The sequence below is a fragment of the Chanodichthys erythropterus genome, chromosome 18 (genome assembly GCF_024489055.1).
Source record: "Chanodichthys erythropterus isolate Z2021 chromosome 18, ASM2448905v1, whole genome shotgun sequence".
NCBI lineage: Eukaryota > Metazoa > Chordata > Actinopteri > Cypriniformes > Xenocyprididae > Chanodichthys > Chanodichthys erythropterus.
Genome location: NC_090238.1, coordinates 27,562,491 through 27,578,809, shown reverse-complemented (window position 1 = coordinate 27,578,809; position 16,319 = coordinate 27,562,491). Strand labels below are relative to the sequence as shown.

At 36.9% G+C, this 16,319-nt stretch overlaps 1 protein-coding gene across 1 annotated transcript in view; it reads right to left on the bottom strand.

Annotated features, from left to right (window-relative positions):
* The window catches only part of si:dkey-16j16.4 (uncharacterized), a 39,136-nt gene that overhangs the window by 4,081 nt on the left and 18,736 nt on the right, over positions 1-16,319 (bottom strand). The window contains exons 3-5 of the mRNA XM_067366733.1: positions 14,971-15,052; positions 12,654-13,129; positions 7,228-7,281 (exon numbers count right to left, since the gene is read on the bottom strand). Coding sequence (XP_067222834.1) covers positions 7,228-7,281; positions 12,654-13,129; positions 14,971-15,052 — 612 coding nt within the window. The remainder of the gene's footprint in view (positions 1-7,227; positions 7,282-12,653; positions 13,130-14,970; positions 15,053-16,319) is intronic.

Sequence of the window (16,319 nt, the reverse complement as noted above, 5' to 3'; positions counted from 1 at the left end):
TCCATAAAGGTACTAAAAACATATTTAAATCAGTTCATGCGAGTACAGTGGTTCAATATTAATATTATAAAGCGATGAGAATATTTTGAGCACCAAAAAAAAAAACTAAATAACTTATTTAGTGATGGCCGATTTCAAAACAATGCTTCAGCATCGGATCATAAATGAATCAGTGTATTGAATCTGCTGTTCGGACCGCCAAAGTCACGTGATTTCAGTCGTTGGCAGTTTGACGTGATCGGAATCATGATTCGATACACTGCTTCAGGAAGATTCGGAGCACAAATGAATCAATGTTTTGAAATCGGTTTTTGGCGCTCAAAAAATATTCTCGTCGCTTTATAATATTAATATTGAGCCACTGTACTCACATGAACTGATTTAAATATGTTTTTAGTACCTTTATGGATCTTGAGAGAGAAAGTGTCATTGCTCCCTATGCAGGCCTCACGGAGCCATCGGATTTCAACTAAAATATCTTTATTTGCGTTCCGAAGATTAGCGAAGGTCTTATGGGTGTGGAACGACATGAGGGTGAGTAATAAATGACAGAATTTTCATTTTTGGGTGAACTAACCCTTTAAATAAACTAAGGGTACATTTACACGACAACGTCGTACTAAAAACGGAAAAGTTTCGAGTACAGACAACATCATAAAAACGATCCTCGTTCACACGGATCTCGAAAACAACTAGAACTGCTGTATTCTGCATGGCAGGCCAGTACTTGGCGATGTCACTTTTCAAAAAACACTACACGCCTATAGACTGAACATACGTGCGCATGACGTCACCGTTTTCACAAATTCACGTTTCTGTATCTACACTGAGACAAAGATGGTATTGTTTTCAAAATCATGCACTTTGAAATCCGTTTTCAAAAGTTTGTGTTTTCAGGCCCCCAATATGCTATTGTAGTGTAAATGAACAGAAAAAGTTTTTAGTTGAAAAATGTGTCGTGTAAATGGCCCGTAAGACTATTTTCTTTCAATCTTTGTCTGTCAAAATCTATCCATCTGCTGAACTTTGTCGAAAATGTTCCTCTAGTGTATAATCACTGGCTTACATGACCAAAACAATCTTTAAAACAAAACCGGAGTAAAACCAAATGAGCAAAAACCTGAAACAACCAATGAAAGGAGGGGTTCCTGTCTCGGGGAATGAAAGAAGTAGTTAATATGTTTCACATATGGTCATCTAAATCTAGCCCGGCTTAAACTGCACAACTCACAAAGATATATATACATGTACCACAAGGTTAAGCTCTTTTCCTGTCAAATAGCCACTCTGTTTGAGGTTTTCAAATCCATCAAGGGGCCAGATCAACACTTCATCAAAATAAAAAGAGTAGGCCTCAGGGTTTCATTGGAGTGATACATGATTCCATTTACTTTCTACAAGCAGCTGTTTTCCATGAATCTCCCTCCAGGAAGCAATGTTCTGAGTTTAATCATTTTAAACTGGTTTCATCCATGCATTCCTAACAGCAAATGACAAACTATCAAATACTATTCTTTATTTTATGTTTTTAAGAGCCCTATAGGCCTTTAGACTGACAAATACCTGCAACTGTAGGAAGACTAATTATTATTAACTAATTATCACAAATAGTTCAGGCTTTTTTCCCCTGGTACGTTTTACGACCACAGAATGCTTTTAAAACATTACACTATACACTATACTGCTTATACATGGGAACGAATTAACCCCTCAAACCATAACATCTGTCTTGTCAACAAGTTTGGACCATCCAGGCGATGAGACTGTCTTCTCTGGTTTCATCCACCAATCACTTTCTTTTTTTCCCCCCCTCCCTCCTTTGGTTTCATTTCTTTCGTGTTTCTGAGCCCTCATTCTCTCTGGTCTTGTCCCAGACCTCAAACCCCCATGATGATTTTCCCTCTTCCCTAACAGGCCCCCAGATAGCCGCTTCCCACTCCATCACTAGCTTTCACCTGGAGCGTGGCCAGCAGAGACAGGGGCTCTGAGATAAAACGAGGGGCCCAACCACTACATGTGCAGTTGGGGAAGGACAGAAGGGCAGAGTGAATGGGAGAAGCAGGGTTATTTTTGTACTCTAAAACCAAGACAAAAGCAAATGATTTAAAAACTTTTTCACAAACTGAAAAATAAATGAAATAAAACTAAAACGTATTACTTAAGGGTTTAAAAGATAATTATTATTCAGTAATATTATCGATTTAACCGCACAGATCGGAACAAAACTTGAACTGAATAGAGCTGGATAATATCCCCATCTTTGCAAAATAAACACTGTTATTGAACTGAACTGAATATACATTGAGCTGAATAATGACAGTATTGTCTTATGTAGAGCTGCTTTGAAACAATCTGTATTGTATAAAGCGCTATGAAAATACTAACATAATGAATAAAACAGATTTTCTGGTCTCTTTGTCTGTATGAGAGAATACATCCTGCCTGTAGATGGCGATATATCATGTATCATGTAAGGTTGCCAATACCACAGCTGAAATTGTCTGAGAAAGTCTGTTTAAGTCCATTTTTCTTGTGCAACTAAATCATCCAAGTGAACAACAGAGGGAAGTGAGCAAGTAAAGGGCATAAAAATGGACTTAAACGCAGCCCTGGTACTACATTTTGGATAAGGAACTTACTTTGCAACGTTTCCATGCAACTGTGCATGTACGTAGTATGAATGCAATCCAGATATACTACATTTGCCATGTTGGCACTGTCATGTAATCTACATCAGTTGTTTCACTTCACTGCTATTCACAACTTCTCTCCCTCATGGGAGTCTCAGGGGAGTAAAGTGTAAAGTAGTAATGTGTCATTTGGATTCACACTCAAAAACTTCCCCAGAAGTAGTAAACCATATTTCTCACCTATTGTTTCATGAATAATAAGGATTTGGATATATATACTACTCTTCAGCTCAGGTTTTACCGATCATAAGGCATCAATGCCAGAAGTCAGCTCTGTTAAAGGGATAGTTCACCCAAAATTGATCCCATGATTCTCACCCTCAAGCCATCTTCTTTCAGACTAACACAATCAATCAAAGTTATATTTAAAAATATCCTGTCTCTTTCAAGCTTTATAATGGTAGTGAATGGCGCTTCATCCATCATAAAAGATATCCACATGGCTCCAGGGGGTTAATAAAAGCTTTCCGAAGCGAAGTGATGGATTTTTGTAAGAAAAAATATCCTATATAATACTTGAACAGTGTGCATATGGTTGTCTGCTGGAAGCTAGTTATTTTAGTTTATAAAGTTTTAAATAGGGATATGAAACCAATCACTTCACTTCAGAAGGCTTTTATTAAACCCCTGGAGCTGTATGGATTACTTTTATGATCGATGGATGCACTTTTTGGGACTTCAAAATCGTGAGTGCCATTCACTACCATTATAAAGCTTGAAGGAGCAAGGATATTTTTAAATATAACTCTGATTGTGTTCATCTGAAGGAAGATACTCATATATAGCTAGGATGGCTTGAATTTGAGTAAATCATGGGATAATTTAAATTTTTTGGGTGAACTATCCCTTTAAGATGTAACATTGCTTAAAAGCTAAAATAACCTTAGACTGGACTAAAACACTTAAAATGATTCAGAAGTCCACCACATACCACTGGTGTAAAATGTTTTTTTTTTTTTTTTTTTAAATATATATATAATATGACAATAAAATATGAGTCAACAATCAAGGACAAAAGGCAAAGGAAAAGAGAGTGGGAAAGCAAAAGAGAGAGAGAGTGGGAAGAGTGAAAGGAAGTTGAAAACAACAACAAGGCGGAGGAGTGAAACGAAGAACATCTTTCTCTCTGACTGTAGATCCTGCAACAGCCGGCACTCTATAAATGGAAAATGACTTCATCCTAACACACACACACACACACACACACACACACACACACACACACACACACACACACACACACACACACACACACACACACACACACACACACACACACACACACACACACACACACACACACACACACACACACACACACACACACACACACACACACACACACTTCCTTCTCCCTCTCCTTTTTCATCCCTTGCTCCTCTCCTCACCTCTTTCCATTAATCTAATAAAATGGTCATCCAATCTCCTGCAGATGAAATGGAGGTTTCTTGATGTTCATTGGATAGAAAGACTATTATGCAACAATTATTTTGCAAATAGAATAGTCTACATGAGGTAAACTGCATTTAAAAAAAAAAAAAAAAAAACATTTTAGCACTGCAAAATCTGGAGACTTGATATATTTTGGACACTGAAGGTGTTCAGAGTGTTTTTTTATGAGTGAATTTCTATGCGGTTGCTAGGGCCTTCTAGGTGGTGGCCTACTAGCTCAGACCAAAAGAATTCCAAGGCACCACAGTAGTAACACTAGGGGCTTTTGCACCGGGTAGTTATAGGAACTCAGTTATTGGAACTAGTCACAAGGGCGGTCCCCTGAGAACTATATGTTCCCCTAGGGCCATTTTCCTGGTTGCATTCACACCGCCAGTAGGAACTCTGAACTAAGTGACGTAAGCCGACCAACAGCGACATCATTTAAGCGCAGCATTCAACAACGTCAACAACTCTTTAGCATAAGGGTTGAGAAGTGCCTGGACTTCAGAGTCGGTCCATCTATTGCTGTTTTTCATGTTTGTTAAGTTAGCTCATGGAGTAAGTATATGTAAACATTGTGTTTTATAAAATGGCGGGCCAATCAACGTGCATACTTACGTCACTCGTAGTTCTTTTTGTGCTTGGTCAGACCCAACTCTGAATTAGGAGCTGATTTTGCATTAATTCTTCTAATGCAAAAGCCTATTTGTTACACAAATTTCAAAGGCCTCTTAATAATCAATAGGATCAAAAGTTTTCTTAAAACCTGTTGTACACAGTCTACTACATGCCTTCTGTCATCTGATTGATAGTTTATACTTTATCAAGTTAAAAGCCTTTTAGTATAATTTAAAAAACCTTTTATATATATATATATATATTTTTTGATGTGTAATCATTACTGATTTGTATTAGGTAAATATAAGAATAACTTATATTGTTAGTAATATTTCAAGATAAAAACATACTGACTGAAGCAACTTAGGTTTACTTGATTATCCATACATCATTTTTTTTTTTTTTTTTTTTTTAGAAATTTTAAAATATAAGTATCAAATATGATGCAAAATGCTTTTGAGGAATGTTTATTTGTACATCTCTCAATTGTAATACATTGCATTATATGTTTTGCCCCATAATTAAAACCACATAGCTTTCATCATAAAGCATTTATATATCATCTTACTAAGACATATTATTGGGAGATATAGAGTTACAGCTGATATTTATAGACATTGTATGATTTACATTACAAGCTATCAGAATTTCATGGCCACTTTTTGGCCATATAAATATAAGCAACTGCACCATATTGCATATTTGCTAAGGTGGGCCTCTGAAAAAAAATAAAAAATAAAAAATACCATAATATTTTTTCATGTGAGCCATAAAGTCCTGATGTATCGAATATGATACTCAATTAAAAAAAACATATGCGCAAACTTTTCTTTTCCTTCAGTTTTTTTTTTTTTTTTTATGTCTAAAAAGGTTCAATAAACCATTCCATAAACCAAGATTTTTCTGGTATTTCAGAGAATACAGCGGTATTATTATTATTATTATTATTATTATTATTGGTAAGGGGCCCCTGAGAGATAAGACAGATTTTGTTTCTAATTCATTTCTCTGACTCCAGCAGCCTGGTCTGCAGCCAGGGTTTCCCATGAGTGTTCTAGTTCCTGTGCCATGCATGAACGGAGGTGGCAAGCAGGAGTCACTGTTCTGCAGTCCAAAAGGTGCCGAGCTCATAATGACATCACACACTGGCATCATTCAGCTCGGGCCTTCTGGACCAGTGCGATGAGTGCCAAAGAAACACCCGGGGTCCACGGCCATTGCTATGAGGGTCAGCGGGTGCGCTTTGGCCAGGCTCCAGCGGACCGCCGAAACGAGGCATGCTCACAGGTCAGGGTTTTATAAAGCAATCCAACCACTCTCATTCAAAGAATTCATGCTACTGTATTGACCACATAGACCTGATCCAAGACCAGAATTACAAAAACATTTCTAAATAATTTACTTTCTGCAGAAAATTAACTCTTTGAAAAATGCCACAATCCCCTTCAGCTTGCAAACAAATTGTGTAAACAATGACCACATAAAGTATTTAGATCATTAAGGTTGAATGTCATTGCATTAGAAAACAAAAATATCAAACCATTTTATTTTCTAGATGTATGAGTAGAGTAGTTCAACACATTAACTATATTAACTCTTTCCATGCCAGAGTTTTTTTTTTTTTTTTTTTTTAACATTTGCTAGCCAGCGGCAACATTTTTGATCATTTTTATTAATTTTCCATTGCCCCCGAACATTTTGTTGTATGAATATCTGATCATGCAATAGATCAAGAACAGAGTCTATGCATTTAACAAACAAACAAACAAACAATTATTCTAGCTTTATGCATTACGTTTTTCAAAATCAACCCTTGAATATGTGTAAGTTTCATAAACAAAAAAAAAAAAGCTGAGAAAATGGCGCTTTTGTCAGACTACATCTGGATGGGATTCCGAACGAAGATCAAAACAAAGATGAAGTAGATCGAATCCATCAACATTCCCAAAGCGTCACAGTCCTGTACCTCTTTCTAGGTCAACATTTCAGTCGGTAACATTAGGTAGTTTTGATTTCTATGCTGTTGAATGTTTGATGATTGTGTTATTTTACATGTGTGTAAGCAATGCCTCTATCACTTGTTTCTGCTTCTTCGCCTGTGTTTTGATCCGGAGATTCTTTTCAGAAGATGCATAACAGCACCCCCTACCATATAACAGTGAAAACATGGATCACCGGAAAAAAAATTCCATCAATGGCAGGGAGACCGTTAACATATTCTTCAAGATTTGAGACCCAGATAGTGTTAAAACACTTTTTTTTAATTGCATATCTGTTTTATAATTCTTTTTGTGAAATGTTATTCTTGAAAAGTGTGCTTGTACCATTTCTTTAAAACAAATGACACTTTGGTTGATATTTTGTTACCTAATGCAATGACACTCATACATATTTAAGTGTGGTTTAAGTGTCTAAATACTTTTTTGGGGCCACTGTATGAAAAAAAAAGAAAAAAAAAAATCATTTATTATTTTGACACACTCACCCGAATCTTGATAGTCCTTGTTTTCCCTCCACAGTTCTTTTTTAGAAGCATTTTCTGAAGCAAAGAGCAGAAAGGAGAAAATATGGTTAAAAGGAATGACATAAACCTTCCATAAGCCTCACATGTTGTCTATGCAAAGCCAAACTCCACACAACAGCACACACTGAGGAAACAAGTTTCCATATTGTCAGTATAAACATTTACTGCTTTTTTGCCCTTGAGCTGTTTTGGAAGATCCCTGGAAGCTCTGGTCCACTGTGGCTACCAAAACTAAGGAGTCTTTATGTAACAAAGCAAAACATCCTGTGGGCTGCCCTTTCAGGACAACCATGGAACTCTGTTTGTTTTCCTTACCCAGAACTCTACTGTTAGTGCTAAACTGAGGCAGGGAGACTCAAAATCAGAGGTTAACTCTGTTTCTTTACAGGACAGAGTATAAACTGTTCATTACATTAAAAACAATCAGTGCTCCTCAAAGATTACATTTATTTTAGGTTTTAAAAAACTGATAGGAATGCTTTGCCCAAAATGAAAATTCTGCACTCATTTCAAACCATGTGATTTTTCTCTCTCTTTTTTTTCATTTTCTTTTTATTGTGTGTGTGTGTGTGTGTGCGTGCGTGTGGGGGGTGGGGGGGGGGGTAAATCCAAATGACTATGCACCATATTCCAAGACATGCACTGGTCAACCAGCCAATGATCCAGAACCGGACGGTTTTTGCTCCAAACAAGTTTTTTTTTTTTTTTTTTTTGGCCGATCTCTGTTCCAGACTAGCACACAAACTGCATTGCAATCATTTCCCAAAATGTAATTTGTGGAAATATTATGAAGTCTGTAAAGGCAGGCCAGAGACTGGAAACACTGAATACAGAAGCAAACAGGAGAGGAGAACACAGATGCACTTGCAGAGCAAATATACTGACTGCTCAAAATATAGGAAGAAAAATACAAATACTGACTAAGGGGTGGGGGTTTAAATGAATGTATCTCTGAAGGGAACTTACGGTCTTCAGAAAGGTTTCGATGGCATTTTCTTTTCCTCTTACCACCATATACAATACAATCCTAAACCTAACCCAAGGAAACGAAATTGCTGCCGTTTCATAAGCGTCACCTGCCATCACAGACCGAGTTTGCATTTTCATTCAGTCCGTCTGCCGTTTTTGTTTTGTGTAGGTATGTTTTATGTAGCAATTTCACAAAGCTAAAGTCAGACCATTCTGTATTTGCTTTAAATCTTAAAATGATCTAGTTTAAATCAAATACATGTGTAGCATCTTTGTTTGGATTGTGATGCAGTGGTTGCCTGTAATTTCAAATGGCTACAGATATTTTTTGTTTGTTTGTTTGAGGCCAGTTTGGCTTGTAGTAGAGTAAATAAAAAAATTTGCTTAAAGAAAAAAAAAAAAATAATAATAATAATAATAATAACAACAACAATAATCGGCAATCGGTATCAGAACCTGCAGAGAAAACAATTGGAATTAGCCATGAAAAATTATGACTGGGGCATCCCTATATTTAAGTCATTATTCAACACTTTGTATGCATCAAAAAGAGAAGCATGAACGTGCTGCAAAACATCTTTCTTTTTTCAATATATAAATAAATAACATGTCATGCCTCTATGACAACACAACATAAATGACAAAAGTAATAAGTTAACCCTTTAACTTCGAGAGAATTAAAAAACATTAAGGACAGGGTTTTTCGTTACAGTAAAAACAACCTCTTCAAAGTTAGTATGTTATAATAAATTTATGGCAAAAAACCTATAGGCAATGACAGATTAATGTACATTTCAAGCAGTCTCTTTGTTCTACAAGGGAAACTCCCAGTAAAAAAAAAAACAACCCAGGAATTGTCAAATTTGTCCAGATCTGCGTGACTGGAAGGCAGCCATGGTTAAAGCCCAAGTGAAGTTTGAAATGAGCTCGGCCTCATTTCAAAGTTCCCAAAAAAGGAGATAATGTTTGTCAAGCTCACTCAACCATGGAGGGCAGCATTTAGACATCTGTCAGACAGACCATTCATTTCGCTTGAACAATAGCTGGACCCCTGCATTTGAGATATAAGTAACTGCATATGCAGAAATGGATTAGTTGGTAAGGATTAATAATGAAAAACTAACATGGACTGTCGCCCAAATTTGGCTCAACATATTAACATAACAGCTGTTGTATATAATTAAATGTGTGATACGTAGTAGGGTGAGGCTGGATATGGATTATTTCTTGTTTAGTACTGAAGGCAATAGGGATGACTTAATTTGTGTATGTTTTTGGATAAAAACTGAAGTGATTTTAAAGTGCTTTTTCGAACATTACCTATATAATATAGCCATTTGTGAATGTAAAGGTCTGCAAAGTTTTAAAGTACATAAATAAAGTTGTCTCCTAAAACAAAGAATCGATTCTGAACTGCCAAAATGAGTCCTCAGTGGCTGCCTGCGAACATTGTCTACTTTAACCCCCCTTGAAGCAGTGTAGATGTAGCTGAGACCTGGAAGAGTTTAGTTCATGTTGCCTACATGCCGAGAAGACGCTATTTTCAGTGCTGCGCATCTACTTTTCATGCACTTCAAAAGGACTTGCACTGGAATTGATATTGATAAAAACTGATGGCATCATCCCTTTTCGTATCACTGTTTATAAAGTAGAAATTCAGATATGGTAACAGGCGTTTCTTTTATGACACGCGGAGTAAGCGGTAGACCAATCACAACACACTAGGCCGTCTGACCAATCAGAGCAGAGTAGGCTCACGGAAAGGAGGAGTTTAGAGAGACTGAATCGAACAAACCATTTTCAGACTCCTATAGAAATTAGCTAATGTTCAATGTACATTATGAGAAAATTAAAGTGTTTTTTGATCTTGGATGCATGTAAACCTGTTGTAGGAGATCTCTAAAATAAAATTAGGAACCTTTAAAATAGCATTCTAGGGGCACTTTAAAAGAGTTGTGCTACCAAATAAGCTTTTAGCATATTGTTTTTCCATCAACACCTCCCATTCCACTTGACCAAGCACACACACAGTGCACTCCAAGAGTCATATGGTCCCTCTTTTCTCTGCTGTTCTCGTCTTTTTGCTCTTTCCGTCTCCACATATCCTTTTTTTTTTTTAATCTGGCACAATCTGGCCTGTATATTTGAACACCTGAAGACAAAACAACTAGGTTAACATTTCCCACTTTGCCATTTCATTCACTCACAGATTCACTCAATCGGGCTTTTGTTTAGAGTGAGGGAGGGGGGCTGACATCTGTCATCCTCTCTTTCTCTCTGGAGGTGGCGGGCACAAAGCCCTGGAGCACATGGAGTTGTCTGAGTAAGTATAGTTGTGTGCATTTGTCTTGCATTGTTTTCAAATTCAGTTACTCTTGATCTGAAACAGTACACTGAAGAGATTCTATACCAGAAAGAGTCTTTATTAAAACTTCAGACTAAGGTTTTTTGGTGGCTATATAAAGTCAGTTCAGTTCCCCTCAAGTTTATACAGGTGTCCTAGCAAAGTAACCACAGTTTCCCATACTTTTTGAGAACCAGAAAGTTTCCAAATACTTTGAATTGAACAATATCCATTGTTTTATCATTTAAAACCCTACCTTTTGTGAATGTTTTGTTTGATAAGTGAGCTCACACTTGATCTAATACTTTGTTTCTAATGCAATGATATTCATGCATTTTTTAAGTGTGATTTAAGTTTCAAAATATATTTATACAGTGGCCCAAAAAAGTAAGTACTCTACTTAAAAGACTGCATTGATACAGTGATACAGTGGTGCAACTGATTAAATCCATGTCCCGGATTTAACCAAAAACAAGTAAATTATACTTTTGATCTGTGTCTGTCACTCTTCACATTCACACTTTTGTACCATGATTGATAAATCAAAGTTCCCCCATATTTTTTTTACTTTGTCCCCACATATATTATAGTTCATCCGTTTACACAAAGCATGTTAGGTGAATTTGACACCGTTTGCATCCCCATGCTTTCCTCTCTACAAATTTTTCCCACATCAATTTGTGTTTTTCAAAACTTATCAATATTAATGGCCAGTACTGAAATATGGGGTTTTCATGTCATATCAGGAACTTTTAGCTATTAACTATTACAAACTATTTGGAAAAAGCAAGTTCTTGGTGACTGATTTTGCCAAAAATGCTTTCTGTATATGTATATACTAGTTGGTCATGGAACAACAGCCCTATATCAATCAATTAGACAGAAGGGTTTCTTCTACATTCTTAATTATCGACCTATCATATTTCCCTCTGATTGTAAGGGTTAAGACTACGATTGTTGGATAGGATATGTTGTTCAAGGACCAACAAAAGATGCTCAGTGCTTCCCACACATAGACTTTACTTGGGCGGGCCGCCCACATATAATAACGGCCGCCCAAGTATATTCGGAAACACATTTTTGCATTTATTATTTTTATCCTCTTATACTTTTATATCCGCGCAAGATAATGAAACCATCCGCTATTGATTAACTAGTCGTTTCGTACCTGCTCGTTATGTGTGCGTCAGAACTGTTTACTCCCACTAACATTCAAACGGGCGCTGCATTTTGCAAAGTCACAAGGGGGTGCTGTTGCGCGTTCTACAAGCTCACGCGACAGCGCTTCAGACTGCTTCAAAGTGATTCTCAATCAATGAAAAGCGCAGATTTATGCCAAGCGATTGCTAATGAACTCAGTTGATGAATTACAATGTCTACTTTATGGCCTTTATATAATATGTTTTAGATGAATGTAAGAATCTGAAGGATCAGCCCGCAATAGTGCAGACATTTCAAAATAAGAGTACCTGTGTATTTTGGGCTTGTTTATAACTTAAAGTCACACGCTAAGTTTTTTCTTTTTCTTTTGGGCATTATTGGCATTTTGGTTACACAATAAATTGTATTTAATTTGATTTCCATTTAATTCATAGTAAATTATTGTAGTCTCCCCCACAAGAAGAAAACACTAAGAACATTATTTGACACATATATTATTCATTTTATAAATTTTACTAGTAAAATCTGTGTCCCATTCACTGAGAGAGACACTATATGACAACAAGGAGAACATAGGAAAATGTAAACCATTTAAATGCTGTAATTTTGCATAATTTACAAATGCATAATAATGCATAATATTAGTATGTAATTAAATGCAATATGTTATGTAATTAAAATTAATTTTAATAAATAAAAATACTGTTTAAAAAAAAAAAAAAAAATCACACGTTATTTGTTTTCTCACATGTAGTAGACCATATTTTTGCCGTGGGAAATAGGAGGATTTTTCGCCCGGCTACCACCGCAAGTATATTTCAAACCTGTGGGAAGCATGTCCTCCCTTGCAAAACCACCCAAGTTCTTTCTGGCTAAGAAAGGGAGGACATCAGCATAAATGAGTGTCTCTTACCTGCTGCATTTTCTCCAGGTCTAGGCTGGGGCGACCAGGTTCTCCTGTGTAAGTGGGCCGGTGCCGCCAGTAAGGCATGGATGGTTGTTCAAAGTGGCTGAGAATGATGGGCCTAACAGGGAGGCGGGTTGGCGTGTGGGAAGGCTTGAGAGCTCGAGGAGGGGAAGAGCTGAAGAGAACAGGGCTGGGAGAGGTGGCGCTCAAGCGAGCCCCGGCCGACGGTTCATTTGGCCCACACAGGTCCTTCACCTCCTCGTCACTAGAGGCGCTGCTCATGTCTCCATGTCTGTGCCACTTCCGGCCCCCCTCGGCCCCTGTGGCTCCTGAGATGCGCTCCAGCTCCTCTTCGGAGCTGTGGCGGTCCAGGGTAGGGTCCAGGAGTAAACGGAGGCGGCGTAAATGAGCGGGAGAAAGAATGCCCTGGTTGTGTTGCTGACTTGTGGCTAGAGGGGTCAAGGCGCAATTCCGCCGGCGCTCTGAAGAGGGGCGAAATATAGCAGAAGGTTGTCATTCAGCGGAACTTTTTTAAAAAGAAACTTAAAATATATTTGATACATGGACAATCCCATGGAGTATCTTGGATTTACGTGTCTTGGGTTTTGAGAAGTTTGCGAATTTTCTGATAAAAATTGATTGCAAATTAAACTGATTAAAAAAAAAAAAAATTCAGAATAACTGAGCATGTTTGTAAGTGCTGCACAGTTTGGCCAAAAAACTTTGTGATTATGTATCAATATGACTATAAAATAGTAGTAGTAGTAGTAGTAGTAGTAGTAGTAAAAGTGTTGGTAGTAAATATAAATCCTAAAAAAAAGCAAAATAAGAAATATTACTATTGTAATATTTCACTGTACATTTAAAAAAAAAAAGTATTTAAGAAAAATAATATAATAATCATTTTATTTTACATTACAACTGTAAACTTACAACACTATTATTTATAGCTGTCTTAATGGGTTTTTTTTTTTTTTTTAAACGTTGAACCATCAAACTTTTATTTTGATGGAAAACCGCAGGTAGCCCCTAAAGCTTGTCTTTTGATGATAAGCGCTTCTCATTACTAATTTAGGAAGATGCTTGACACATGGTGTTTCCCAAATGAATGTTAAAGCGATGCAAACTCAGAGTAAATGCAGAGATGGAGTTTGCTCTGAGAAACTGCAAACACAGGCGGATAATAAGATGTTCATGTGTAAGAACACAGTGCTACACTTCACACTGATACATACATGTTTATTTAATAAAATCACAGCCTTTGCCATTTGATAATCACACTAAGCCATATTGCAATTTTGGTTCTTATTTTGATTTATCATGCAGCCCTACCGATGAAGACAAGATTGCCAAGTCAGCATTCCTACTGGACTTCATGAGACGGATCACTGTTTTCATTCCTACTGGTAGTCGCCATATTGAGTCAGTGCTCACTCATTTGCATAAACTTCAACTCTGCCCGACTGTGTTGTATCACTAATGATCGCTGTTGCAACTTGCCATGTCTCACTGAAAATGATTTGACAGGCCTTTAGGGGAAACGACCTCACACCATATTATATCAGACCAAACCATTTCTCATTTCTCTAGCTACAGTTATGGCAGGAAGTACAGAAAGTACAAGCAAAGTATGATTAAAGTGCGTATGTGGTGTAGATTTTAGATTCCTGATAAAGTTTATGGTTTTGAGGTTGTAACCTAGAAGGACCTGTATGTGACTGACTATTAGGGTTTCAACTAATAACTACTTTAAATTTGTGAATTTTATCAGTTTTTAATCAGTCATTTATCAGTGAAATGTATGTTATGCATTGTGTACAAAAAGGTTAAAATCGGATTTCAAGATCAAGTCATTTGAAAGCAGCAGAAACAAATTTATGAAAGCACAGAATATTCTGCAGGAACACACATATTTCCAACTTTGATCATTGTGATGATCTAATTTAATCATATTACTTTTCCTATTACGTCTAATGCCACATGTGTAAACTTCATTTAAGTAATCCCACTACTGTAGATATAAAAAACAGCATAGTTGCATTGCATAGAGGGTTTTAATTTTGTTTCATTTAAAAAAAAACAAAAAAAAAAAACACACATTTTATGTTTTGTTTTTTAATTATTTGAATGGTAATAATGACAATACTTCAACTTTGCTTTCAAGGCACTATTTAGCAAAACTGAAAAGCTTGCTTCTAACAACATAACAGCAAATTTATTTATGTATTATCATTGATTTCATCAATTAGTTGTTGAAGCCCTGTATGCTATAGGTATACACATGTAGCAAAAAAACAAACAAACAAAAAACAAATACACACACCTCTGTCAATCTGTGCCAACTCTTGGTTTTCACCTTCCGAGTCTTCACTCTCCCCCCCTTCCTCACTGCCATGGTAGGAAATCTGTTTCAAAAGCAAAGCAAAGGTCAAACAAACCTGAAATCACCATGATACACACAAGTATACTCAAACATGTCCCACAGCTCACACAAACAAATGGAAAAGGTTATTCATGAATCTGTATTTTAGTTTAGTGGCATAAAACTATTGCTTATTATTTGCTATCACAACAACACCAGTGACTAACACTTGGGCAACTTCTTAGGAAACCTTCTATACCAAAGGGTGAGATAAACTTATGCTGTAAGTGCTGAAAGTTCCTTGCAAACAATCCAACCTAAACAGGGATTATCTGTTTACTAAGAAACTTCTAATGAAAATCACCCATGCAGAAGATGTCTTCATTACGGAAGAGTGTTATGGGTGATTGCCAGACATTGCTATGTGGTTCCTAAGGTATTCGGAGTCGTTTTTAGCAAATTGTGCTGTTGTTGCTTGCAAGTTCTAAGTTGTCTAAGTGATAAAAACTCACCACCAAATCTCCATGAGAATCTGTTCGCTAGATGCAAGTCTATGGGACTTTTAGCCAATTTTTATTCCATGTTACATATGGCACAATTAATGGGTTATGTGTGACATGCCAATGTTTAATACCCAGTTGAAATCTCTAACCCCAAGTATGAGCAATATTTACAGTGATCTGCACTTCAACGTTTCACAGATCTACACCTCAACTGAGATAAGAGAAAGGTGTTGTTAGACTAGAATGTGTGATAAAACGGAAAAGATCTGCCCACTTGCCAAATGAAATGCATTTCAATTTAACTTAAGCATATGCATTTCCTTGTTTCCCTGTTTGAGTTAAGATCCGAAAGTGTGAAAAGAAGAAACAGAGCATGAAGTTAAGAGAAGTAAAAACAAGAGGCACACCCAATACCACAACACCAATCGCTGTGAAAGTTTAGCTGAGTCTCAGTGTGCTAGTTCATTTAGACAAGATTATTTTAAGAGCAAAATTGTTTAGAAGTCTATCAGAGCACAAAAGTATGGAACAGGGACAAAACCCAACAGATTGCACCAGTAAAGAGTTAAGTAACACAGTGCATGGTAATTACCTTGTCTAAGCCCAGCTAACCAGCTGCCATCTGTTCTCAAGTACACACACACACACCACTTCTCTTCTCATCTCTTTCGCCTTTCACTAAGCAAACAGTGAGAAACTGAATGACTCAAATGTGTCACTCTTTCTCACAGGCACTAAAATCTCACAACAGCTCAGGGCCCCCAGAAGAGCCATTTCCACTCACTGAAATCCAGTCCGTCTCGAATC